At 49.6% G+C, this 25,758-nt stretch overlaps 10 protein-coding genes across 10 annotated transcripts; 7 read left to right on the top strand and 3 right to left on the bottom strand.

The window, feature by feature from the left end:
* Positions 1-166: 166 nt before the first annotated feature.
* LTR84_009396 (uncharacterized protein) lies at positions 167-1,240 on the top strand (the record flags this gene model as incomplete). The annotated part of the gene is made up of 1 exon (XM_064852936.1): positions 167-1,240. One exon carries the CDS (start codon positions 167-169, stop codon positions 1,238-1,240), a length of 1,074 nt encoding a protein of 357 aa, XP_064700922.1.
* A 770-nt stretch (positions 1,241-2,010) lies between these two features.
* On the top strand, positions 2,011-3,501 carry LTR84_009395 (uncharacterized protein; the record flags this gene model as incomplete). The annotated part of the gene is made up of 1 exon (XM_064852935.1): positions 2,011-3,501. The coding sequence occupies one exon, from the start codon at positions 2,011-2,013 to the stop codon at positions 3,499-3,501; it is 1,491 nt and encodes a 496-aa protein (XP_064700921.1).
* An 839-nt stretch (positions 3,502-4,340) lies between these two features.
* Positions 4,341-5,645, top strand: LTR84_009394 (uncharacterized protein; the record flags this gene model as incomplete). The annotated part of the gene is made up of 2 exons (XM_064852934.1): positions 4,341-4,430; positions 4,497-5,645. The coding sequence occupies 2 exons, from the start codon at positions 4,341-4,343 to the stop codon at positions 5,643-5,645; spliced, it is 1,239 nt and encodes a 412-aa protein (XP_064700920.1).
* Positions 5,646-6,085: 440 nt separating this feature from the next.
* LTR84_009393 (uncharacterized protein) lies at positions 6,086-7,828 on the bottom strand (the record flags this gene model as incomplete). Its single annotated transcript, XM_064852933.1, has 1 exon — positions 6,086-7,828. One exon carries the CDS (start codon positions 7,826-7,828, stop codon positions 6,086-6,088), a length of 1,743 nt encoding a protein of 580 aa, XP_064700919.1.
* A 310-nt stretch (positions 7,829-8,138) lies between these two features.
* Positions 8,139-9,070, top strand: LTR84_009392 (uncharacterized protein; the record flags this gene model as incomplete). The annotated part of the gene is made up of 3 exons (XM_064852932.1): positions 8,139-8,160; positions 8,226-8,472; positions 8,524-9,070. The coding sequence occupies 3 exons, from the start codon at positions 8,139-8,141 to the stop codon at positions 9,068-9,070; spliced, it is 816 nt and encodes a 271-aa protein (XP_064700918.1).
* A 369-nt stretch (positions 9,071-9,439) lies between these two features.
* LTR84_009391 (uncharacterized protein) lies at positions 9,440-10,972 on the top strand (the record flags this gene model as incomplete). The annotated part of the gene is made up of 2 exons (XM_064852931.1): positions 9,440-9,701; positions 9,759-10,972. 2 exons carry the CDS (start codon positions 9,440-9,442, stop codon positions 10,970-10,972), a joined length of 1,476 nt encoding a protein of 491 aa, XP_064700917.1.
* A 612-nt stretch (positions 10,973-11,584) lies between these two features.
* LTR84_009390 (uncharacterized protein) lies at positions 11,585-15,960 on the bottom strand (the record flags this gene model as incomplete). The annotated part of the gene is made up of 3 exons (XM_064852930.1): positions 11,585-15,605; positions 15,700-15,828; positions 15,920-15,960. 3 exons carry the CDS (start codon positions 15,958-15,960, stop codon positions 11,585-11,587), a joined length of 4,191 nt encoding a protein of 1,396 aa, XP_064700916.1.
* Positions 15,961-16,781: 821 nt separating this feature from the next.
* LTR84_009389 (uncharacterized protein) lies at positions 16,782-18,314 on the top strand (the record flags this gene model as incomplete). The annotated part of the gene is made up of 1 exon (XM_064852929.1): positions 16,782-18,314. The coding sequence occupies one exon, from the start codon at positions 16,782-16,784 to the stop codon at positions 18,312-18,314; it is 1,533 nt and encodes a 510-aa protein (XP_064700915.1).
* A 146-nt stretch (positions 18,315-18,460) lies between these two features.
* On the bottom strand, positions 18,461-19,135 carry LTR84_009388 (uncharacterized protein; the record flags this gene model as incomplete). The annotated part of the gene is made up of 1 exon (XM_064852928.1): positions 18,461-19,135. One exon carries the CDS (start codon positions 19,133-19,135, stop codon positions 18,461-18,463), a length of 675 nt encoding a protein of 224 aa, XP_064700914.1.
* Positions 19,136-20,074: 939 nt separating this feature from the next.
* Positions 20,075-25,373, top strand: LTR84_009387 (uncharacterized protein; the record flags this gene model as incomplete). Its single annotated transcript, XM_064852927.1, has 5 exons — positions 20,075-20,110; positions 20,167-20,187; positions 20,312-20,338; positions 20,389-24,987; positions 25,038-25,373. 5 exons carry the CDS (start codon positions 20,075-20,077, stop codon positions 25,371-25,373), a joined length of 5,019 nt encoding a protein of 1,672 aa, XP_064700913.1.
* Positions 25,374-25,758: the final 385 nt, after the last annotated feature.

Raw genomic sequence — 25,758 nt, 5'->3', positions numbered from 1 at the left:
CCTGTATTTCGTCTGGAGACATTCAAAGTGGGGCGAGCTGCAGCCAATCGGAGAATTAATTCTTCACCCCACGTTTAGCAAGGATTAATCCGACGCTCTCCCAATATTTTTCTTCAGTCCCCTGATTCCATGAGGTTGGATACCACGATAGCAACATAATCCCAAGATGTCACCAGACAGAGGAATCGAAAGAGAGATGTTGGAGCCCAACGTCCTCACTCCAACTTTGGAGTCGCTCAATCTTGCTGACAAAAGTGATGACAGTAATCAGACGAGTGAACTAGTCTCTGAAGAGTCTATTTCTATTCCTGCTCATCTTTCGCATGACCCTTCAACGAATGCAAAAACATCAGAGCCCTTTCAGTTTGGACAGAGACATCTTTCCGAGTCGGACGATGTCTTTTCATTCAACGCCTGGGATCATGTAGTGCCAGATGAATCTCACTACGAATATTGTGAAAGTCAATACGCGTCACAGCGTGCGACTCCAGTTTCCGACTTCGATCGCAATCGGTTCAACGAGCAGCCAGAGAAGTGGTGGAATTTATTTTACAAGGAAAAGACCAGCACGTTTTTTAAGGACAGGAAATGGCTGATGCAGGAATTTCCAGTGCTCAAGGAAGTCACCCAGGCACATGCTGGTGAGAAAGTCGTTCTTGAGGTTGGAGCAGGGGCAGGGAATACTGCCTTTCCACTTCTACGGCTGAACGAGAACCCGAACTTGAGACTCCATGCAGTAGATTTCAGCAAGAAGGCGGTTGAGACAATGACCGCCGCCGAAGAATATTCAACATGTGACGGTATTATGTCAGCGAATGTCTGGGATGTCGCTGGCGAAGAGTTACCGATCGGCGTGGAAGAAGGATCGGTTGACATCGTCATCATGATCTTCATCTTTTCAGCTCTCAATCCCAAGCAATGGGAACAAGCTGTCTGCAATATCCATCGAGTACTGAAGCCTGGAGGACAAGTACTGTTCAGAGACTATGGTCGGGGCGATCTCGCACAAGTCAGGTTCAAGGCGAAAAGGTGGATGAGCGAGAACTTCTATGTACGGGGTGACGGGACCAGAGTCTACTTCTTTGAATTGGACGAATTGGAGAGAATCTGGGACGTGAGATTCGAGATCAGCAATCTAGATGTGGACCGAAGGTTGATTGTGAACCGCCAGCGACGAATCAAAATGTATCGATGCTGGATTCAAGGACGGTTTTGCAAGAAGGAGTTGAGCACCGCATGAACATGTGAATGACGAGACGGATAGACTCCGCCAACAACATGCTTCAATATTTCGGTTCGGAGCGTTCGAGTATCGTGCCCTCAAATTGTGGGTGCGGCTGACCTTTCGTTGCGACCAATGGAAGCTGCTCTGCAAGGAGCGTGATTGATATAGCTGTTCTCAGGGATACACCGCGTAGAGCCTAGAACAGTTCTCTCCTGCAGACATTCGGGTGCCAAAATCACATGCCAATGTCCAGTAACTGCCCTGTCCCAAGATCTTTGCAGCGATACAACAACGCATGGCCAATGAGGTCAGTATGCCTTGGCATGTGAAGCCGACCTCGGGAGGCTATGGGGTGAAGATTGCCCAAAACCAAGATTGCTGACGAGGCTTGCCAAGGCTCAACCCCCAGCCGATAGGTTCTTCCGACTCCGCATCTCCAGCGTCTTTTTCGTCGGGCTCGTCACTAGGTCGTCACCTCACATTTCTACCAACCTTCAACAACCTTTCAAAGCTGTCAACCGCCACTTCGTCTTTCATATTCCTCTCCTACCCCACCTAAGTCATTCCTTCAAGTTGGATCTTGTCCTTCCTCCTCACTTCCACGCTGTTGTATGTACCAACCGTAAGCAACCCGCTCGATTACTTGATCTCGCCTCTCTCCCTTACGCCGAGACAAGCGCCACACCAATTTCCGAATCATTAGCGACCACACGTCTCTCCTCGTGGACGGGTTTGTCTCTACTGGCTTTCCCATACCAACTGGTGCATATAATGCGAGTCCGACAATGACCCTCACCGCGTCCTCGGTCACGATCGAGCAATCTTCTGCCATTCAAGCCCTGAGTACATCCTGCGACGATGAGCGTACAGCGCTACTCCGACGCGGTCGGCGCCACTCCTATGACACAAGCCGTACACGACAATCCAGCATATGCAGTGCGGATGCTGTTTTCGTGAGGGTAGACCTGTTCCTCACCGAACTTCGGAGAAGGATGGACGGCTTGGAAAAATACCGCCAGGACAGTGTTCTACAATTCGACGCCTCCTTGGAGCGTGCATACCATGCCTTAAGGGATGTTCGCGACTCGTGCTCCCCGTATCATTCCGGTGAACATCTCTGGGGTGCTGCACGCCAACGTGCTTCTATTCTGGTGGAAACCCTCGAAAGTCGCTATAATGAAGTTTTGCAGACGAGGGAGTCTCTCGAGCACAAGGCACAGGCCAGTCTACGACTTCTGGAATCATATCTGTCCGAACTCGAAGCACGAGCGCACACGCGGAAGAAACAACTGATCGACTCGGGATGGAAGACTGTCGACAATTCACTAGTAGCCACTCGAGAAATCATTGAGGATGGTTACGACAAGGCTATCCAAGCAAGGGACATGCTGGCACATTCAATCGCACATGCTTTGAACCGATCGGCTGAAACGAGGCTCATCACTTACGATGACCTGCCGATTCCATGGAGGATCAACCCCCATATCCTCAGGGGTTATCGTTTCAATAAAACTAAAGTCGAGTGCGTCACCTCGATGTTTCGACCCTCTAACGAGACCGTCAATATCTGGTCACACGCAATCGGCTTGATCATTGTTCTTACCATTGCATTTTATTATTATCCTTCATCAGCGACATTCCCACTATCCTCGAAATGGGATGTGTTGATCGCGGCCTGCTTTTTTGCCGCCGCATGCAAATGTTTGATTTGCTCAACGATGTGGCACACGATGAATAGTATCGCCGACAAATGTCTTCTCGAGCGGTTCGCGTGCGTCGATTATACCGGAATATCCTTTCTGGTTGCTGCGAGTATCTTAAGCACCGAGTGGACAGCGTTTTACTGTGAACCAGTTTCCCGAGCGATTTATATGACCTTGACAGTTGTTCTCGGCATTGCAGGGGTTATTCTACCTTGGCGAGAGAGCTTCAATCGCGCCGACATGGCATGGGCACGAGTGGCATTCTATGTCACTCTCGCCACCACTGGGTTCGCCCCAGTCATACAGTTAAATCTTACACGTGGCGCGGCCTGGACCTTTTATTTTTACGCCCCAGTGACCAAGAGTGTCATGGTATATTTGACCGGTGCCATTATATATGCAAGCCAGGTGCCTGAGAAATGGTGGCCGGGTCTGTTTGACTACGCAGGTGGAAGTCACAATATTTGGCACCTTGCAGTCTTAGGAGGTATCTTGTTCCACTATACTGCGATGATGGAGTTTTTCCAGGGCGCTTTCCAAAGGGCTGAGAGTGGCGGTTGTTGCATCGGTTAGTGGGCGGTCTTCCGACAATCAGACATATGTTTTAAATGAGTTCCCAAGATTTCATTTGTACTCACAAAGAGACTGGGCATCGGGTTTCCTTTGCATTATACAGGGAGGCTATGCAGGTATTCGTGGTTGGATAAGGCACAGCCTGGTACGGGTACATACGATAGACGTAAAGTGGCTTGAACAACCTATAATTCCTGCCTAAGTAGATACTCATTAATGTCAATCGGTTGATAGCCAGCCATCTATTCCTTTCACACGCTCGCAGGGCCGACTTTAGCTGCTCGGCGCCGAAAGTCCGATGTGCCGTGGTTCATGTACACCTCTTACACTGGCAACTCGTTTACGACGCCAGGCACCCTTTCCCTTTCTAGCCATGAATGATGAGATCCCTACAGGCATCCGACTCTTCAATCCCTTCCTATGAGGTGCCGCGTCGATGCTTCAGGTTTTCCTCACACAGAAGCTGTACGCACCGCAAGTGGTTGGTACGAATGCGGGCCATTAAGTATGGTGACACTATCCGCGGGTTTTCACACCCCTGGGCTCCGACGCATTCGAATCGGAAAGTCGGTGTATTTATTTCAAGACGTGGGCAGGGAAGAAAGTCTAAGATAGGCAGGGTCCAGATGATGTTAGGCTCCCTTTTTTCTTCTTTCATATCATACTCTCACCTACCTCCTCTTTCCTCGATATGAATGTGCCATCCTAGTAACCGCCTTGGACACCAGTCGCGAGCTGAGTCCAAACTTCTTGTCATAGCTCGCGCGAAGGACCCCATCCCGGACTGTCGACAAGTCCTCACCGAAAGACTTATTGTCCTTTCGTAGATGACAAGTAGAATGTCAGCTCCAGTCCAACCAGCCGATGAAGGCTCTCACCCACACGGGGTTCCAGCAAATCGCATGGCCGAGTTTCTGGCGTTTTTCAAAGTAAGGCTACACTCCAAAGCTAGCTCTCGATGCATCACAAAACATCCCGTTTCTAACACCCAATAGTCAATGCGAAACTTCAAAGGCGATCTCAGCAAAGTCTCAGCACCGATATTCATCCTCGGTCCAACCTCACTGACCGAGTATGCATCTTATTGGTGTGAACAACCGTCCCTGTTTATCGCACCTGCGAATCAGGAAACTCAAGATCTGCGCGCTCTAGCGGTGCTGAAATGGTATCTTTGCACTCTTCGTGGCCAGTATGGGCGGAGAGAAGGCATCGGTCCTCCTGTAGCTGGTCCTCCCGGCGGACGCAAGGGACCTGGAAGGAAGAAACCATTGAATCCAATTCTAGGTGAAATCTTCAAAGGGCACTGGGACAGTAATAACGGGACAGGAAAGACAGAGCTGGTTGCGGAGCAAGTAAGCCATCAGCCACCGGTCACAGCCTATCACATCAGCAACACTCAGCATCAAATCCGTCTCGAAGGGTATCATCTACAAAAAACCATTTTCCGCGGAATGCCTCAGATCGAGAGAATCGGGCACGTCATGCTCTCATTGGACAAATATCACGAATCATATGTGATGACTATGCCGGACATGCATCTGGTAGGCTTGATCCCACCGCCACCGTACCCGGAGCTCGTCGGCACGACATTCATCGTCGGTACCAACGGTCTCGCGGCTGAGATCGAGTTCTCCGGCCGAGGTTGGATTCGAGGGAAGAAGAATTCGTTCCGAGCGAAGCTATTCCGCCAGAGAAAGCCGAAGGAGGTCTTGTACCGTGTCGAAGGACAATGGCAGGGCGGGGCGTTCAATGTCTTTGATGCCTCGGGTAGTAAGCTCGAGGAGTTCAAGACCGCCGATCAGGATGAAATCATACCGATTTCTGTGCTGCCCATCTCAGAGCAATCGCCTGTTGAGAGCAGGCGTGTGTGGCAGCACGTTGCAGACGGGATCATCAAAGGCGACTTAACTACGGCAGGAAAGGAGAAACAAAGACTTGAGGAAGAACAGCGAGCTCTCAGAGTGAAGGAAAACACGTCTGGCGAGAAGTGGGAATTGAGTTACTTCCGGACTGCAGATGACTGGAAAGAGGCGGGCGGGCTTTTGAAAAGTGTCGGGTTAAAGATGGTGAGTGATGAGACCCAGGGTATCTGGCGCTGGATCGGAGACGGCGAGCTGGAAAGGGTTGCAGGAGGTGGAGAGTGATGCAGTGCAGCTCAAGGCGGTGCACGAGAGCTCCCCTGGCCGCTCTGACTACTCTATCTACAGAGGCGTCACGTTCAAATGGTGAGTCACTTGTTGAAAACTCTAGTATCCATGACTCTATGGTTACACATAATCCGGGATTCTTTTCACGGGCAGTGGTTGTACTGGGTGAAACGAGCCGCCACACTCACTGGTTTGAGTGCGCGTCAGAGAGTCCAGCTTCGTTTTCTTTGATCTTGGAGTAATCAGGTCACGGAGCGGTGCAGATGAGACTTGCTGCATTCCCCTTCAATGCACACAACAATTTGTGGCATTCATTGACTCCACGGACGGTTTGCAAATCATTCTTCGAACACCAGCGAATCTTGAACCGTGATAGGATTGTAGCTTGCCAGGAGACGTCGAGTTATGATTTGAAGACAGCCTGGACTTCTGATTGCCTATGTGTTATTCAGCCTGGCGGCTTTAAAACGACTGATCTTCTTCTCCTTGCCAGTCCTTTCATCGTGTTCCCCAATGGGCGTGATCATCTCACCGTAATTGTCATCTTCACCATCTCCGATGAATCCACCCTCTTGGGCCTGGATTCGTTTCATGCGCATACGTTGATATTCCAATGCTATCTCAGCTTTGTGAGATGCGTCTGAGAAATCTGTTAGATCAGGTGCGGTGGGTGTATCCCAAACTGAACGCTCGACCAGGTCTCTTGTAATGACTGCTGATGGAGGCTTCGGCTCATTGGCTTCGACCGTTGCGGCGGCGGTCACTGGCAATTCTGGAATGGAATTCTGTGGCTGAGACTTACGAGCCGACTTGAAAAGGGACTGTTTTGGTCGTGCAGATGATGGTTTTGTCGGTGAAACACTATCTTTTTCGTCAATGGGAGCTGAGCGCTCGACGACAGCCTCAAGAACAGGTCTTGTGTATAAGCCCTGAGCGCTCCCCTCGGACTTCAAGTCTTTTGATGGGGCTTTAGCATTTGCGCTTTCGGGTGCAATATCCAATTCTGAGGAGAAGGCGACCCTTTTCTTCGTTTTCTTCTTTCCGTCTTCCACCTTGACGATGTTGCTATCATCAAGTGGCCGGCCTTTCAGGCTACTCTTCACAGCCTCGGCCTGTCTTGCTAGTGCTGCTTCACGGGCTGCTTCTGCCGCAGCAGGTCGATTAGTGGCGGCTTTTTGCTTGATAAAGCTGCTAAGATCTCCTTCTGGTCCAACATTCTGCAACCCCAATTTGGATTGCAGATCTTCCATTTGTTTCCGGTAATCTTTCGACAACCGCAGGCGTTGCTTACTTTTGCCGGTATCATCGTCAGACTCTTCGTCATCGTCATCGTCACCGTCGTCAAAGTCAGAATCAATATCAAAATTATCTTCATCTTCATCATAGGAAACATCGGAGGCGTCTTCTTCGAGGTCGAGTTCTGCAACAATCGCACCAACTTCGTCCAGTCCATTTCGATAGTCATGCATTTCTTGTCGCAGAAGTGCTTCTTCTTCTTCATTGTCTTTGGAGAGGGTTTCGCTGTCACTCTTTGCAATGACCCCAGGATTAGATCCAGCTCGCGATTCTTTGGTCAAATCGGAGCTAGTTGTGGTGTGATCCAACGTAGAGGGGCTGCTGTCTGTGATAGTGCCATTCGTCTCTTTGAGATCGTCAATCCCTGCCTTTTTCAAGACGTCTATAAGCTGAGGCGCATCCGCTCCTGGATTTTGGACTTTGCTCGAAATAACATTTCCAGAGTCGTCAAGTTCTTCCGTGATTTCTGCAAGAGGTAGACCGGCATCATCTCGATGCTCTGGTTCCTCTACAAGGAGTAGCGCATTTCTCCTCTTCTCAGCCTCTGAAAGTTGCTTTCTCACGGTCTCGATATTTCTAGACACATAATCAACCCGCTTGGACAGTAGATCAACCAATTGTGACGGTTCGCGAACACGTCCATTGTTGACCCTGAGTAGCGAACTCAGCTCTTTCTCATCAACCAATTCGGCCTTGAAATCTAACCCAGCCTGAAGACAGTCGTCAAGTGATGAATCTTCCGGAAGTCCCAAGAACTCTTCCTTTAAACCCTCATAATCGATCTCCAATGTTTGCCAGTGTCTGAGAGATTTGCGGAGCTTGGCTATGTTAGACTCGAGCTCAAGTCTCTGTCTCTCCACTCTGGCGAGAGCTGCATCGTCCATTGAACCGGATAGGTAATTGAATTGTGGTTACCACGATAGAAGAGTGACGTCTGAGCAGGAGACGCCTTTTACAAAATTTTGCGTGAGGAGTAGAAGGTGAAGGGGCAAACAAATGACGCAAAACATTCTGTCTGACAAATCCAAAAAATTGGGTAACGGGCTGCTAACCTTATTTCAGTCGCCAGGAGTGACAACTTCTGCTTGATATATGTCACTCTTCTCTTCAACTACAGGGAGGTTGCATTTGGTTATCATCCTGCTGTTGTAATTATGCCGGGTGATATCAACACCTTGGCAAGCATTCAGCATCATGGATGAAGATGATACCCTTGGTATGTTTGGAATGATTCCCCATGAAAACCACTTGATTGAGCCGTATGTTGATATGGATGACTAGCACCCAACAAATGTCCAGTATGTGGCAGTGACCCTCGTACACACCCTGGACTACGTTTCAAGATCAATACCAAGTGCTACCACAGGATATGTGAAGGTTGTGTCGACCGCAATTTCTCCAGCGGCAAGGCTGAATGTCCAGTCGGAGGATGCCACGTAAACTTGTGGAAGCGTGAATGGCGGACGCAGACTTTCGAAGATCTCAAGATTGAACGGGAAGTCGAAATTCGCAAGAAAGTCAACAGGGTGTAAGTCCAAACCTGACCTTTATACAGTGTCCGGCTGATTTTGATATTCAGACTCGAACGGCAAGAAGTGGAGTTTGAGAGCAAGCGCGATTTTGACGACTTCCTCGAGCTCCGAGAAGAGTTGATAATGAACCTTGTCTTCCGCACAGATGTTGCGGCGACAAATCGTAAACTCAAGGAATATGCCCAGGCAAATGGCATCAAACCAGATACCACGGACTCTACTACTGCAGAGACGACAGCGAAAGTTACTAAGCGGAAAGACACCGACGCTGCTGATCCGAGTGGTCTTATCAAAGGCCTCAAAAAGATCATCAAACCCAAAATGCGCGCGCCGTACGATGCATTCATGGGCATGCCACGAACGCAGGGTTATTATCAGGTCAAGGAGAGTTACGTCACTCGCCTAAAACATGGAAAGCCGAACGATATCAAGGACGCTTCGGGCTATAGTGAATGGGAATACGTCAACGAGTGTCTGAACCGGGCATTCGCAGGACTGGGAGTTTTTATTGAAGATGAGGTATCGGCCAAGGACAACACGGCGGTGCCAATCCCCGATGTTACTACAGTCAAAGTTGCAAATGATGTGTTCTGATAGCCTGGCGGATAGCTAGCTACATAATGGTACAAACTGGAGAGACGATGATGACAGATGCTCCAGAATTCAAGACTCATATGTGTAACTTCAAACTCACAGTTGCCACCTTCATTCCTGGAGTATTCATGGAGCCTCAAGGTACCTAGTATTTGTGGCAACATACGATGCGGTGAAGCACTTGATCGAGATGTGCTATACTGCCCCGTACTGCCACTGCGATCTAATCTAATCGCTGTCCTCGACTGTGCCAAGATTTCATCCAAGCCAAAGTTTCGCTTCCCACATCGCCCGCTTCATGGATTGAACAGCGACGACAAGGCTTGCAACCCAAACCTCTCAAACGCCATTCCAACCTCTACCGTCGATATGCCAGGCCCGTCTAATACCCTGCTGATTGAGGGCACTTTCTCAGAACTTGCCGAAGAACTTGCGCAATACATCGACACCCTAGCCAAAACTGAAGAAGGCGCAGGCGTTCAAGCGGAGATTGAACAACTTTTGGGCGCTATCAGAGAAGCAGAACAGTCACAGGAGCCATCAGACGATGCCTCGGTATCAAAACAAAAGGATGAAGTGTTGAAAAAGATTGTCACAAAGGCTGCTGTCCTCAACTCGGCCCCAGAAAGAGGTACCGACACTATGTTCAAGTTACGCATTTGAGTCCCATCGCTAACACTAGGTACAGAATTCTCGGCAGCATACAATTTATTGATCAGCCTGTCATCACAATCGTCAATTCGAGACCAAGTCTTTGCACGGATATGTCAATACTTGTCCGATCAACCAGTCACATCATCTCCGACTCATGGAAATTCACTCGCAATCCAAGCCTTAACCACCGTGTTTAACGTCCTCCCTCTGAACAGCGATGCACGGTACCATGTTTTCCTTGCAATCCTGAAAGTTCTCAAAACCGTTTCATCGCCTCAAGCTTTCGATGCCCTTATTCCACAACTTGAGACCAACATCCCCAACTGGCTATCCGCATGGCAGTTAGACGAGGAAGATGCAAGAACACTTTATCTTGCGGTCGCCGATGTGGCCAGCACAACGGGCAATGAAAGCCTCTCGTATAACTATCTGCTCAAGGCCCTGGAGACCATCCCGACCGAATCAGTGGGCGAGAGCGAGTCGATTGAACTGGCCAAACGTACTTTACGCACCGCTCTTACGAACCCCACCATTACCGACTTCACACCCCTGACAGCCTCCGATGCCATTCAAGCGATTCGCAAGTCCGACAGCAATCTATTCGATTTGCTCGAGATCTTCTCATCCGACGACTACGCTTCATACGTCGACTTCCTCGAGACCAACGAGCTCTCCAGCCTAGGCATTGACGACTCGAGTGCCGAAGTCCTCAGCACTAAGATACGACTCCTCACACTCGCCACCATTGCCGCCTCCTCAACGACTCGCTCAGTGTCATACTCCACCATCGCCTCGGCACTGCAAATCTCCTCAGAAGACGTAGAGATGTGGGTGATCGACACGATCCGCGCAGGTCTGGTCGAGGGCAAGCTGTCGCAGCTGAAGCAGGAGTTCCTGGTGCAGCGCGCAACTTACCGCGTGTTCGGCGAGAAGCAGTGGGCAGAGATCCAGGGCCGACTGAACGTGTGGCGCCGCAGTCTCGAGTCAGTGCTACAGGCCGTCAAGACGGAGCGCGAGCGATTCGCCCGCGAAGGTCCCGGAGGTGGTAACGAGGTTGGAATGAACGGCTTTGGCAACGATGGTGGCGAGGGTGGAGGTCGTCAGCACGGAGGTGATAGACAGCAGCGTCGTGGTCGGGGCGGTGGCGGCCGTGGCGGTCAGCACCGTGAGCCCCGTGAGCCTCGCGAGCCGCGCGAGCATCACCACCACGGCGCACGTGAGGTTGATGCTGTCGGTGGTGGTGACTAGTTCTTTTCATGTGTTGTACCGGCGATTGTTTGGCGGTGCATGCCGCGGGTTTTTCGCCGGCAAGAGACCGTGTTTCTTCTCACGCTAGCCGACGGTGCCTGGTACCGGTTTTAGGAGAGCGTTTCATGGAGGGGCTCACAATGTGTATGTCTGATACGAAAAGCACGCGGAAAAGAAGTCAATGGGGGAGAGACAGAGAGAAAGAAGAAAGTAAAATGTCCGCTGAGTCACTTCTCATTCTTGAATTGGACGTATTCACGATTCTTCCGACGATGTGGCAAGCCGGAAGAGGAAACTCGAGATAGATTTTGCATGAGTGCATGACCATAGGAAGACCAAGCAAATTGCACCGAGACCAATCTGAGTATCATTTATGTTAATAACACCACGACGTTCGCTGAAATGAACATATGACTTTTTAAGTTATCAATTGAGCTTTGTTAAATTGGTGCGGTCACCTTCCGCAACTGCTTGTATTTGTGGGGAAACGAACTTGGGTGGATAACTCAAATGCAAAAGGGGCCCGCCCACCCATAATCAGAGCAGCTTGCTGCCTTGCTTTCAACACCGTCTGCGACTTCGCCCACAGCAGGCCGAATACGCAGCGTTGATTCATGCCTGCATCGTTGGCTGTGCTGGTCGAGGACTACTTTGTGGGGCTGCTCCATTCCCGTTCACATTCCCATTGGGATTGCTTTGGCTCCCAGACCTTTGGTCCCTGGGTGTCGCACTTCGACTCATCTGGCCCTGATTGGTATGTTGGCTCACAGGCCGAGCCAAGTTCATTACTGGTGAATTCGACATCCCATTAGTCATTCCACCCATCATTCCAGGTTGCATCTGCCCTTGAATCTGTCCTTGCATGCCTCTAGCTGCGTTTTGTTGGGCCTGCTGCATCCTCATACGTTGATTATATTGCTGGACTTGCTCATTGGTCATCATGCCAGGATGGCCATACTGCGCAGCAGCGGCCGCGGCTGCGGCAGCATTAGAAGCATGGTTCCCAGCGTTGACTGCCCCAATAGCGGCGTTCAAAGCGGCCTGGTTATGCGGCGGGCGTTTGATGGTTTGACCTGCGGCGGCAGCGGTGGCTTGTTGTTGATAAGAAGAAATCTGCTGAGAAGCAAGGCGTTGAATATCCTCTTCTGGGAGATTTGGATGGTGTTCACGAATCTTGTTCGCAACCTGGGTCAGCACAGGAATGTGCCCACTAGACAATGCTTGACCAGAGGAAGGAGGCCGCGGCGAGGCAGAATTTCCATTCATATGACCGGATGGTGACGGGACGCCATTTGCACCGCCCATTGCTACCATGTAGGCGGGGTTGTTCATTCCCTTCCCATTGGCAAGGGTAGCATGTGGGTTGTTCGGCGAGGAATGGGCACCATTTTGAGCCTGCTGTGCCTGCCTCATCAGCTGTTCCTGCTGAACCCTCTGTGCTTCTTGCAATATACGCATTTGTTGTGGCGATGTTGCTTGCCCACGGGCTTGCATCTGAGCAGCTTGCATTTGAGCCTGCATCTGAGGTGTCATACCCTTTGGCCCCATCATGCCTGGTGGCATTTGCATGTTGTTTTGCATCGCCATAATGCCCGGATGAGGGCGTGGTTGTCCGTTGGGAACCTGCAAATTTCCATTTGGCATCCCTGGCATGCCTCCAGCGGAAGGTGGGCCACCACCACGCATGCCCATGGCAGCTTGAGGCATAGCATTCGGCATACCGTTCGGTTGAGCATTTTGTCCACGTTGTTGCTGCGCGGTAGCCCGCTGATGGGCGATGAGTTGTTGTCGGTAGATCTCTTGTCGTTCAGCCATCTTCTGTTCACGCTCTTGTTTAAGCTGGGAGAATTCAGCAGGGGTCTTGTACGAAGGCTTAGGCACATTTGCATCGTTGACTTTGCGCATTGCAGCCAAGTCGGCTTGATGTTGTTGCTTCTGAATGGCTGTTTCGCGTTTCTTGGCGAGCTTCCGCATGGCATCCAACATGGCCAAGTGACGCTGAGTTCTCTTACGCTCAACGCGTACTGGCTGTGTGGTTCGTTTCCGGTTTGAGATTTGAACATTCGCACCAGCTCTGCGTTGCGCCTCCTCGATTTGCGCAGCAACGTGTCTTCCAGCGGCTTCGATTCTTCCTGAATAGGTCTTGAAATAGGCAGTTTTGGACATGTCCGCTGGTAATCCTTCGAGTCCAATCCATCTCTCAAAGCATTCCCATGGCGTTCTACGATCGGCGCCTGAGGTGTAAGAGGTTCGAGGGTGTAGACAACTGGAAATGAGCGACCAGTTGTATGAATAGTCTTTGACCAGCTTCTTGAGCTCATCATCCTCAGTATGGGTCCATTGTGACGACGATCTTGTCTCAAAAAATGCCTGGCTTGGCATTGGGTGCTCTGAGGGAGGTCGGAAAGAATGCCCAGGATGTATTCTGTCCCTAATGGTCTTATTCTCAGGCATGAATAATGCGACGTTATTCTCTTCTGGAGGTAAGATTGAGGACTTTTTCTTTGTTGAAGGCTCGAGCTGGTATTCGTACCGACTTCGTTTCTTTAAAGGCTTGTAATCTCTGACTGGTAATTTTTCCGTTGCCCACCGCGACACTGGAACAATATCTGTTCTCCATTTGGAGTCCAGTCGTTCCGCAAGATTTGACTTGGACAGGTCAGGCTCGACAGGTGTAGGCTCGTACAGAGGTAGCTCACTCAAGAGCCTGTCAAATGCCGGTGTCTTGTCAACAGCAAAGGCGAATTCGGAAGGACCCAGGGAGAATATTGCCGCAGGAAAGGTTGAGGAGTATGGCTCTCGAGGATCGGCAATATCATCGCTCATGGAGTCGTCTTCATTCGAAGGCATTAAATCAGGGGTTGGTTGGGATGAAATAGTCTGACCTGCACCATCTTCCATGGCGACATCCTGTTCTTCCGGTTGAATTGGCAGGAATTTCGGTGGTTTTGTTCTCACCTGTAGACGCTTCTGTTCTTCTTTGGAGCTGGCTTTCCACTCCGCGCAGCATTCGGCCAGATCCTTAGCTGCTGCCATTTTCCATTTTCGTTCTTCTCGAAAATCTGTCCTGAGCCATTTTACGTGATCGAGCAGAAAATCCCAATGCGATGTCGGCCTCACAGCTTCATCGGCTCGCTTATATTGCCGCAGCGCCCAACGTTGCTTCTCTTGTAGTTGATAGAGTCGCTTCAAAATCCTGCATTCTGCCGATAATTCGTACTCAATCAGATGATCGGAAGTGGATAATGTCTTGTGGGCGTTCTGAATTAAATAGGACATTGAGGTTTGCCGAGACATCGAATGTGCCTTGTTTTCGAAAAGTGTGTAAAGATAGTCCCTCTCTCCCGGATTTGCTGTCTGATCAAGACCGTCTTCCACTCTGGCTAATTCGAAGTTGGGCTCGCTAGTTAGTGGCTTTTGTGGTTTCGCGAAGACGACAGTTGAAAGTCGACTTCTTTCCCTCTCTCGGCGATCACGATCTAGTACTTGCCCTGGAAAAGATGTGGACGGGGATGCTGGGGACTCTGCTTGTGGTGTCGTCGGCTTAGGTACCTCTCCCAGTATCTCGGAAACTGATTTCTTCTGAAGCACGCCAGATGAAATTCTTGTCGCTCGCTTTGGAAGTTCTTGTGCAGAGGGTGCTGTTGCCACGGGTCGTTTTGGAGTGGCAGCGGTGGAGATTGGTGCCGGGCTCTCAACCATGCCGGTACTTGAGGCTGTTTTAAAGTATGAATCTATGCCTGTCTGTGTGTCGATGCGCATGTCTGGTTTGGTAGAGGTTGATAAGGTCGACATTTGAGGATGCTGGGCGAGATGTAGTGACGGAACCGTGCTTGAGTCGGAAGTTTGGGCTCCAGCCACTTCAACATCTTCAGACTGCTCTGAACGTCGACTTACTTGATCCAGGTTCAACTTCGCGGGTTCATCGTTGGGTATTGAATCAGTATGGGGTTCGGTTGATGGTTTTGTCAATTCGACAGAGTCTTGCGGAACCCGCGATACATCCACACCGGGACTTGTGCCTGGCGAGCCAGCAGTCGGGGCGGGAGTGTTCGAAGAGTCTATCCCGTTTGTTGAAGCTGGTGATGAATGGGTATCTAGGGCGGACGCTGCTGGTGCCGATACATTCTCACTTCCATTAAGACTTAAGGCGACGGCGTCTATTCCCACCAAGGCATTCCTCTGAGGAGATAAAGCCCCACCCACAATGCCTCCTGGGCTCTCATTTGCCGTGGCTTGCTTCGCCAAATTGGCTTGGGGACCTGGAGGGAGACTTGGAGTTGATTCCTTCGGAGTAGAACCTGGCTCAACATCAAGCGCAACTGAGCCCGTGGGAATCACTTTCTTGACATCTGGTTTGTCATTTGAGTTTTCAAGCTCAAATAGGCGGTTTCTATCACGTTCTTCATCACTAGTAGCCTGCGGCGGACGTTCGTGGTTGGGAGAAAGTGGTTTGGTTGAAGAAGTCGGAAGAGGAGATGGCGACGCGTCGGGTTTTATAGTCTTCAATGGTTGTGTGAGGTTTTCATCAGGCCGCAGTATCGTGGAGGTCGGTTGTGAGGGTTTGGTTCGGCGTGTCTGAACTACTATGGGCAATCGAGATGGAAGAGTCGACTCGTCGAACGATCGACCTCTGAACAACAGTGAGTAGAGTGGTCAAAATAGGGCCAGGAATCATTTGACAGTAGTTGGAAGATCATAGCAGGGTAGCGACATGGGAAACATACCGTTCCAGATCATTTGCATCATGGAAAGCCTGTAGTTGCTGTTTGTAGTGTGGCTCGTCGAGGGTTAATTGATACGCGGTGATGGAGAAGAGTTCGGACAATTTGCGCTTTCTCGATAGCAAACGATTTCTAAAATTCACCAAAATTGATCAGTGGACTGAAGCAAGGACCAGAGCACGTTTGGGAAGCGAAAAAGCAATATTGCAGGTGGATTACTGACTGTGCTTCAGCCTTCTTGTTCCGCAGCTGCTCGACGTGCATTTCATTTATCGAAATTGGCGTGGTTCCATCGAAACAATTGCTGAGGATCCTATGGCAGCAAGATTATGGCCGCCAGAGATGAACCGCTCGATCAGAATGGATTATCTGGGCGCGTTGTTGTTGATTTGAGACTGTTCAAGTTGGTAGACCTGGCGGACGCTGGTGACAGATTTAGGTGTTTCTGGCAAGAATTGGAGGTGGTGCAGAAGTGCAGGCGGGGGGTTGAGTAGGAATGACTTGGGGAGGAGATATGGGGGAACTGTTGGTTAGCACCCGCCCGAAAGCTGAAAACTCATGCAAAAAGTGGTGTTGCCTTTGGTCCTGGGTTCCCCTTTGGAGTCCTGCTCATGGCCATGTCAATGTCATAGGCTCATGGTGTCCTTTTAGGCAGGGGGTGCCAACCGTAACGAGCCCGAGGTGTTATTCCCTCCTCCCCATCACCGCCCATCATGACTTGAACCAGACTGTCTTTTCCTAGCCGGCCCCAGCGCCCAAGGGACCCAACGTACCCATTCAATTCACCCTCAGCCAGTCGACGACCACTTTCGGTGATTAGCCAACTGACGCTATCACCCAAGTCCCGTGCTGTAACTTTTTTTTTTCATATCAATCTAGTAACTCAAAATTTCCACACCCTGATGTAAGGTGAATGTTTATATCATAATTTTTAACAGCCCCTGAATTATTCTCAACTCGTTGATATCGCTATATTGCTATATCGAATCACGTCAATCGGCCAGGCCCGGTGCCAGACCAAAAAGCCCTTGTCGTTGTTGCGGAGCAATCTGCATCAATAAATTTTCCACCAACAGCGTTCTACCATGGCTAAGAGGAAGCGAGAAGTTAACCCGACCAGCAAGTCTACCACCAGCAGCAATTCTAGGGATAATAGTACAGTCTCCAAAATCGTCAAGACCAACGGCCATATCGATGTCAAGACCGTAGAACCCGTTGTTCAAATTATCACAGGCTCATATGAGCGAGTCTTACACGGTATCACGGCAACCATATCAGATTTGTCACATGCAACTCCGTCTGTCAAATTTGCAGATTCGTTTCTTTTCAATGCACACGCATCCGCAATTCGATGCCTAGCATTATCACCACTCCCAGAGTCAGGATCAGACGACACTCAAGGGGTGTATCTGGCAACTGGTGGATCAGACGAGAAGATCAACGTTTTCAGTCTATCAGCCTCTCCAGTCGTTGAAGATGGCAAGTTTCCAGCAATGCCATCGGTGGGCAGCAAGGCAATATCAGAGAATCCTCTGAACCGGGAACTGGGCACCCTCTTGCATCATTCTTCCAACATTAGTGCATTACATTTCCCCACAAGATCGAAATTACTCTCAGCGTCCGAAGACAACACGATTGCGGTCACGAGGCTGAGAGACCTCACTGTTGTTTCGACCGTTAAGGCACCGCACCCTAAAGTCCAAGGTCAACCGAGCGGCGACACGGCACCGCCAGGTGCAACACCAGCCGGAGTCAATGACTTCGCCGTGCATCCTAGTCTGAAGCTCATGGTCAGTGTCGGACGAGGTGAGCGATGTATGAGACTGTGGAATCTGGTAACAGGAAAGAAGGCTGGCGTTCTCAACTTCAGCCGAGAGATTCTGCAAAGCGTGAAAGAGGGGAAATACAGCAGTGGTGAAGGACGCCGGATAAGATGGAGTCCAGACGGAACCGAATTTGCTGTGGCCTTCGAGCGTGGTGTCGTCGTGTTTGGCGAGGATTCCAAACCAAGATGCAAGATTCTACCTCAGCCACTCACGAAGTTACACCAGATCTCATACCTGTCTATACCCAACGGCTCTAAGGACCAGCCAATGACCACGATCCTTGCAGTGTCAACGGAAGATGGCAGGATTTCATTCTACAATACCGACAAGCTCGCTGTTCCAGAAGCTTCTCCGTCCACAAATGGTAAAGTCTCTGCGCCAGCAACGACAATACCTGATGCGATTCTCCAAGGAGAACTCGGCGGCAAGGCAGGAGGGATTTCCGGCCGGATCAAAGACTTCGAGGCACTTACAGCTGCCTCCCAGACCGATTCTTCTCCATCGTCTCGAGGCAGTGGCTTGATTGTCGTCACAGCGAGTAGTGATGGGACCATTCGGGTCTTCTCGCTCATGTCTCAGGACCTGGAGGCTACAATTGAGGCAGGCCAGCCAGCGCCGCAAGTCGGCACATTGGTGGGCTCTTATGAAACGGGAAGTCGAGTCACGTGTCTCAAGGCCTTTGTTATGTTGCCTGCAACAAAAACTGGGGACGATGAAGTCGACGACGATTTTGAGGGGTTTGATCAATCGAATGGAGAGGATGATAGTGAGAGCGAAAGCGAGAGTGATTGAGTGCATGGTAATAATGGAGAAATAGAAGTGTGATTGAATCTACAACTTCCCAGGTATTTCCACAGGACTTCTTGAGATTATTCGAATAATGCTGCCCCGTGCCACAGGACTGAGGATGTCTTAGGATCACATCGTGATATGAACCCCTAGCTTGGAGAGAGCCCTTTGCTTGCCAAACCCTTGACCACGTTCTCGTATACGTCGCCAACTGAACCCGTGGCCGAGACATTGATGACTCGTCCTTCTTTGTCAAACAGGTCCACCACTGGCATACTGGTTTCCAGAAAAGTTCGAAAGCGTTTGACTATGCTTTCCTCGTTGTCATCAATTCTGCCACTGGTCTTGCCTCTGTTCAGTAACCGCTCCCTCATGACATCTTCCGGACAGTCAAGGAAGAGGGTGCACTTAGAAGGACAGACAGATTCCTCGAAGAAGATAGCCTGGTCCAATTTTCGTGGGAACCCATCAATCAAAAATTTGCCTGAGTCGCTACCGGCCTTGTCCAGACTGGCACGAATGGCATTTTCCAGCAATTTGACCGTGATCTCCATAGGCACAATTAGGCCGTCTTTGATATAGTTTTTAATCAAATCTCCATACTCGCTGCCCTCGGTATTTTGCTCCTCTCGCAGTAAATCGCCTGCCGAGAGATGCACGAAGCCGTAGTCTCGTACAAGGTTGGCTGATTGAGTGCCCTTTCCAGAACCAGGGCCACCAAGGATGTATACAACTGTGACTTTCTCGGGATCAAATTCCGGTGAGATGTTACCTGCCGAAGCAAGAGGCAGCTCAGGTTGTGCTACAGGATCGGCAGTGGCCATGTTGTCTTTTGACTTTGTTATCGCTCAGTATGTGCCTTTCTGCGATTTTCAGGGTTTACTGTGTTCGCGTTGCTGGTGCGTTGTCTTACGATGAGGGTGTATGAGCCACTGCTGAGAAGAAATAGGAAGAAAAAGGGCCAGAAACGAAGACGTTCTCCTCGACCACCTGGTGGGGGGATCGCAGTAGTCTTGTTTGAGGAAGGCGGTGATGAGTAGGATCGACGGAGAGGTGACCAAGGAGAGTGCAAGTGGTATCGAGATACAGATAGAGCTGGAGTACTTGATAAGACTCGAGTATTGCTCAGGCGTGGTATCATTACTTGAGGAATGTGGGAGGATGACTTTGAAGCGTTGACAAGTTCAAGGACAAGCTGCAAACAGCCTCGATGAAGAACTATTCGTGCCCTTGAATTTACAATGACGAACTTGAACAAGAGAGCAGCGTTAGCATAGCGCTACAGTGATCTAGCAGGCACACTGTGTACAAATATAGTTAGCGTGTCACTAGTCCGGTCAGCACGTGAAATTGGTTTGTCGAAAGGGCAACTTTAAGGTGCGTAACTGTCAAAAAGTTGAGCCCAGGAGCATGGTCTTGGCGTGGCAGTCACGGTTCAGGTGCAGGTGCAGGTGCAGGCAAGCCGTCCCATCTCATCCGCGACTGCCAGCATTGACCCATCCCAAATTAGTAGGGAGGAAAGTACGGAGAGTTGCCAAAGTAATCTGTTCAAAAGTGTCCCCTTACAAGCTCGCTATCAACAACCCATTCACCCAACTTCTTCGACTTTCAGTTCTCGCTCCTCATCCAACCACTTTCTCAACTTCTGTCTTTCTCAATTCATACATTCCCTTGTTCGGGTCACGCTCTTTAGGCCTTGATTTCTTCCTACCCTAATCCCAGCTTCTTTCCAAGTGCATGAGGCCGCCGCGCCGGTCGCAATTATGGCGCTCCCCATCAAGTTCACTGAAATCACTCAGGTTCGTCCATCAAGTTGTTGATTTTGGAAGCCAGGCTTTTCTAACGTATAATCTAGTTGACGGGTCTTGATATTGCGGTAAGCTCGCGTTCGATCCAGATTCGACAATCACCTTATGTTTAATCTATCTGCCTGCGCCCCGATCCTCGATACATATCACAAACATCTCGAATGCCACACTAACTCTCTGTCCTACTTCTAGCCACAATCGATATCGTTCAACACATGTGTATGTTCTTCTACTTCTACTCTCGATACCCTTGCTCACAACCTGCATAGACACTAGAGTCCGATTCATTTGTCTGCGTCCGACAAAAGCTTAACGAACAAGACAAACCACAAGTCATAATCATAAACCTCAAGAAGAACAATGAAGTCATCAAGCGAGCAATCAGCGCCGATAGTGCCATCATGCATTGGACGCGTGAAATCCTGGCGCTCAAAGCTCAAGGCAGGACAATTCAGGTTTTCGACCTTGGGGCGAAAGCAAAACTCAAGTCCACCCAGATGAATGAAGATGTAGTCTTCTGGAAATGGTTCAGCGAGCGCAGCCTGGGCCTGGTCACTGACACTTCGGTCTATCACTGGGATGTTTTCGATCCGACACAATCCGCCCCTGTCAAGATCTTCGAGCGTAACGCCAATCTCTCCGGTTGCCAGATCATCAACTACCGCGTGAGTGATGATGAACAATGGGCTGTCGTTGTCGGAATTTCTCAGAAGGAAGGAAGAGTTGCAGGCACCATGCAGCTCTACTCCCGGAATAGGGGAATAAGTCAGCACATTGAAGGCCATGCTGCAGCCTTTGGCACATATCAAGGAGAAGGCATGGCAACTCCTTACAAATTGTTCACTTTTGCAGTTCGAAACGCCGCAGGTCAGGGCAAGCTACATGTCGTTGAGATTGATCACGACGAGAACAATCCACGATTCAACAAAAAGGCTGTAGATCTCTACTTCCCCGAGGAAGCAGCCAGCGATTTCCCTGTCGCGATGCAGATCTCCAAGAAGTATAGTATCATCTATCTGATCACCAAGTACGGCTTCATCCACCTCTACGACCTGGAAACCGCCACTTGCCTGTTCATGAACCGCATCTCCAGCGAGACCATCTTCGTCACCACAGCAGATTCCGAATCTGCCGGCTTTGTTGGTATCAATCGAAAAGGACAGGTTCTCTCTGTCAGCATTGATGAGAACACTGTCATCCCATACCTTCTACAGAATCCTGCCAACTCGGCCTTGGCTGTCAAGCTTGCTTCAAGAGGAGGTCTCCCAGGTGCTGACAACTTGTACCAACAACAATTCGAGGCGCTATTTGCGCAAGGACAATATGCGGAAGCAGCTCAAATTGCAGCAGATTCTCCACGAGGCTTCTTGCGAACCCCGGAAACTATCAATCGTTTCAAAAGTGCGCCTCAGCAAGCCGGTCAGCTGTCCGTCATCCTACAGTATTTCGGAAAACTGTTGGACAAGGGAAAGCTAAACAAGTATGAAAGTGTGGAGCTCATCAAACCTGTTCTTGCCCAGAATCGAAAAAACCTGCTGGATAAGTGGATGAGTGAAGGCAAATTGGAGTCTTCTGAGGAACTTGGAGACATCGTCCGTCTGCATGACCTGGAGATGGCCTTGAAAATCTACAGAGAGTCAAATGCATCACCAAAAGTTGTGGCCGCATTGGCTGAGACGGGACGCTTTGAGGAGATCCTTCCTTACGCCCAACAGACAGGTTACCAACCAGACTTCACCAGTTTGCTACAACACATTGTGCGATCCAACCCCGAAAAGGGTGCGGAATTTGCCACTCAGCTTGCAAACCATGAAGGTGGTCCTCTCGTTGACATTGACAGAGTGGTTGATGTCTTCATGTCGCAGAACATGGTTCAACAAGCAACGGCGTTTCTGTTGGATGCCTTGAAGGAGAATCGCCCGGAGCAAGCACAACTCCAGACTCGCTTATTGGAAATGAATCTGCTTAATGCCCCTCAAGTTGCCGATGCGATCCTAGGAAATGAGATGTTTTCTTATTACGACAAGCCAAGAGTTGCTCGACTTTGTGAACAAGCAGGCCTTCTCCAGCGTGCCCTGGAGAATACTGACGACACAGCGTCTATCAAGAGAATTATCGTTCAGACAGATAAACTCAACCCTGAATGGTTACAACAATATTTCGGTCGCATGTCAGTGGAGCAAAGTCTTGAATCTCTGGACGAAATGCTTAAAGTCAACATTCGTCAGAATCTTGCTGCTGCTGTCCAAATCGCTACCAAATTCTCTGACCTCCTGGGATCCAATCGACTCATTGCACTATTTGAAAAGCATCGCACGGCGGAAGGCCTTTACTATTATCTTGGAAGTATCGTCAACCTGAGTGAAGATGCTGAGGTAGTCTTCAAATATCTCGAAGCTGCAGTCACCATGCAACAGTTCCAAGAGGTAGAGCGCATCTGCCGTGAGAACAACCACTTCAACCCCGAGAAGGTCAAGAACTTCCTGATTGAGGCCAAGTTGGCCGAGCAGCTTCCGCTCATCATCGTTTGTGATCGATTTAATTTCGTGAAGGATTTGGTCAACTACCTATACCGGAACCAGCAATACAAGTCAATCGAGGTGTATGTTCAACGGGTCAATCCCGCACGTACTCCAGCTGTTGTTGGTGCGCTCCTCTCCCTTGATTGCGAGGAGTCTGTCATCAAGAATCTATTGGCCTCTGTCGATCCATCTGCTGTGCCGATCGATGAACTCGTGTCAGAAGTCGAAACACAGAATCGACTCAAGATTCTACTTCCGTTCCTTGAGGCAACATTGTCAAGTGGCAATCAACAGCCAGCCGTCTACAACGCCCTCGCCAAGATCTACATTGATAGCAATCAAGATCCTGAGAAATTCCTGAAGGAGAACGACCTTTACGACACTTTGACGGTCGGCAAATACTGCGAGAAGCGTGATCCCAATCTCGCCTATATCGCCTATCGTAAGGGTCAAAATGATCTGGAGCTGATCAACATCACCAATGACAACTCTATGTTCCGTGCCCAAGCTCGCTACCTTTTGGAGCGTGCCGACCTTGAAATTTGGGGTTTTGTGCTCGGACAGAACAATGAGCATCGAAGATCTTTGGTCGACCAAGTCATTGCTACAGCTGTTCCCGAATCCAATGAACCAGACAAGGTCTCTGTTGCTGTCAAGGCTTTCCTTGATGCAGATCTTCCTGCCGAGTTGATTGAGTTGCTGGAGAAGATCATCCTCGAACCATCTCCATTCAGTGACAATAGCAGTCTCCAGAGCTTGCTTATGCTCACTGCTGCTAAGGCTGACAAGTCTCGTCTCATGGACTACATCCAACGTCTTTCAGAGTACAATACCGAAGAGATTGCCAATATGTGCATTCAACAAGGATTGTACGAAGAAGCGCTTGAGATTTACAAAAAGGTGAACGATCACATGTCAGCCGCAAATGTTTTGGTGGATCATATTGTCAGTATTGATCGTGCCCAAGACTATGCCGAGAACGTTGATCTGCCAGAGGTCTGGAGCAAAGTCGCCAAAGCTCAGCTTGATGGTCTTAGAGTAACAGATGCTATCGACTCTTATATCAAATCACAGGACCCAAGCAACTTCAATGAAGTGATTGAGACCGCTACCCATGCAGGCAAAGATGAAGACCTTGTCAAATTCTTGAAGATGGCCCGAAAAACTCAGCGCGAGCCAGCCATTGACACTGCACTTGCATTCAGCTACGCAAGACTTGATCAACTTCCAGAACTGGAAGACTTCCTACGTTCCGCCAACGTCGCTGATGTCGAAGCTTCGGGAGACAAAGCATATGAGGAGGGTTATCATCAAGCCGCGAAGATTTTCTTCACCAGCATTTCCAACTGGGCGAAATTGGCCACGACTCTTGTGCATCTTGAAGAATATCAGAACGCTGTTGACTGCGCCCGCCGTGCTAACAGTGTCAAGGTTTGGAAGCAAGTCAACGCAGCCTGTGTTGCAAAGAAAGAATTTCGTCTTGCTCAAATTTGTGGTCTCAATCTTATTGTCCACGCAGAGGAATTGCAAGATCTTGTCAAGCAGTATGAACGAGAAGGATACTTTGAAGAGCTCATCTCCTTACTCGAGGCTGGCCTTGGCCTAGAGCGCGCCCACATGGGCATGTTCACTGAGCTTGGAATTGCCCTTACCAAATATCATCCAGACCGAGTAATGGAGCATCTCAAGCTTTTCTGGTCCAGAATCAACATTCCCAAGATGATTCGTGCCACGGAGGAAGCCCATCTTTGGCCAGAATTGATCTTCCTATACTGTCACTACGACGAATGGGACAATGCAGCTTTGGCCATGATGGAGAGAGCAGCCGACGCTTGGGAGCATCATTCGTTCAAGGACATTATTGTAAAAGTGGCCAATCTGGAGATCTATTACCGAGCTCTCAACCACTATTTGCAGGAGCAGCCACTGCTTTTGACAGATTTGTTGCAGGCTCTGACAGCTCGCGTCGATGTCAACCGAGTGGTGCGTATGTTTGAGAAATCAGACAACATCCCTATCATCAAACCATTCCTTCTCAACGTACAAGGTCAGAACAAACGCGTTGTAAACAACGCAATCCATGATCTTCTCATTGAAGAAGAGGACCACAAGACTCTCAAGGACTCCGTGGAGAATTATGACAACTATGATGCGGTTGAGCTTGCTCAGCGTCTCGAAAAGCATGATTTGGTCTTCTTCCGACAGATTGCCGCGCAGATCTACCGTAAGAATAAGAGATGGGAGAAGTCTATCACCCTTTCTAAGCAAGACAAATTGTTCCGGGATGCCATTGAAACAGCTGCAATTTCTGGCAAGTCGGAAGTCGTGGAAGAGCTACTCAGATACGTAAGTTTGGTCAGAAGATTTGTGAAAACACAGAAGCTAACGGTCATTAGTTCGTTGACATTGGCAGCCGTGAATGTTTCGTGGGCATCTTGTATGCTTGCTACGATCTCATTCCGTTACACACCGTCATGGAGGTTTCATGGAGACATGGTTTGAATGATTTCACGATGCCATTCATGATCAGCTTCATGAGCCAACAGGCATCAACGATTGATCAGTTACGGAAGGACAATGAGGAGCGGAAGGCCAAAGAGGCGAGCCAACAACAAAATGATGACAATACTCCAATCATCGGAAGCCGTCTGATGTTGACGCAAGGCCCTGCAACTGGACCACACACCAACGGCATCACGCCGCAACCAACCGGATTTCCACGGGCATTCTAAATAGGGATGTCTAGGAGTATCAGAATGGTGATCGGGAATATTCGGGGATGCTGTAGCCAGTCGGTTCAAAGGCGGAATGAATTGATCCAGGATTCGACTTGTGAAGCGAGAGGGAAGGAAGGTTGTGAAAAGCGTTGCAAGAGCATTACCGAGGAACGACAAAAGCCGAGCTTGTGTTGAAGCTCAATTCGGGAGTGAATTTAGCACAAGCCGGAGGTTTTGTAAAATGTAGTTTTTAGTACAATTGAGGCTCAGCTGTTTTCCTGGGGGAGTGGAAGCCGTCTTAACTTTTAACCAGTCTGGACACGAGCGTGTCTGGGGAAATAATAGTGAGAAGTTCATATTGACCACTCATGCAGCCACTGAGAGATAAGCGAAGTTGATT

This window comes from Exophiala bonariae, assembly GCF_035927105.1.
Source record: "Exophiala bonariae strain CCFEE 5792 chromosome Unknown scaffold_38, whole genome shotgun sequence".
In the NCBI taxonomy this organism is placed as follows: Eukaryota; Fungi; Ascomycota; class Eurotiomycetes; order Chaetothyriales; family Herpotrichiellaceae; genus Exophiala; species Exophiala bonariae.
This window is presented reverse-complemented; position numbering and strand designations above follow the sequence as displayed.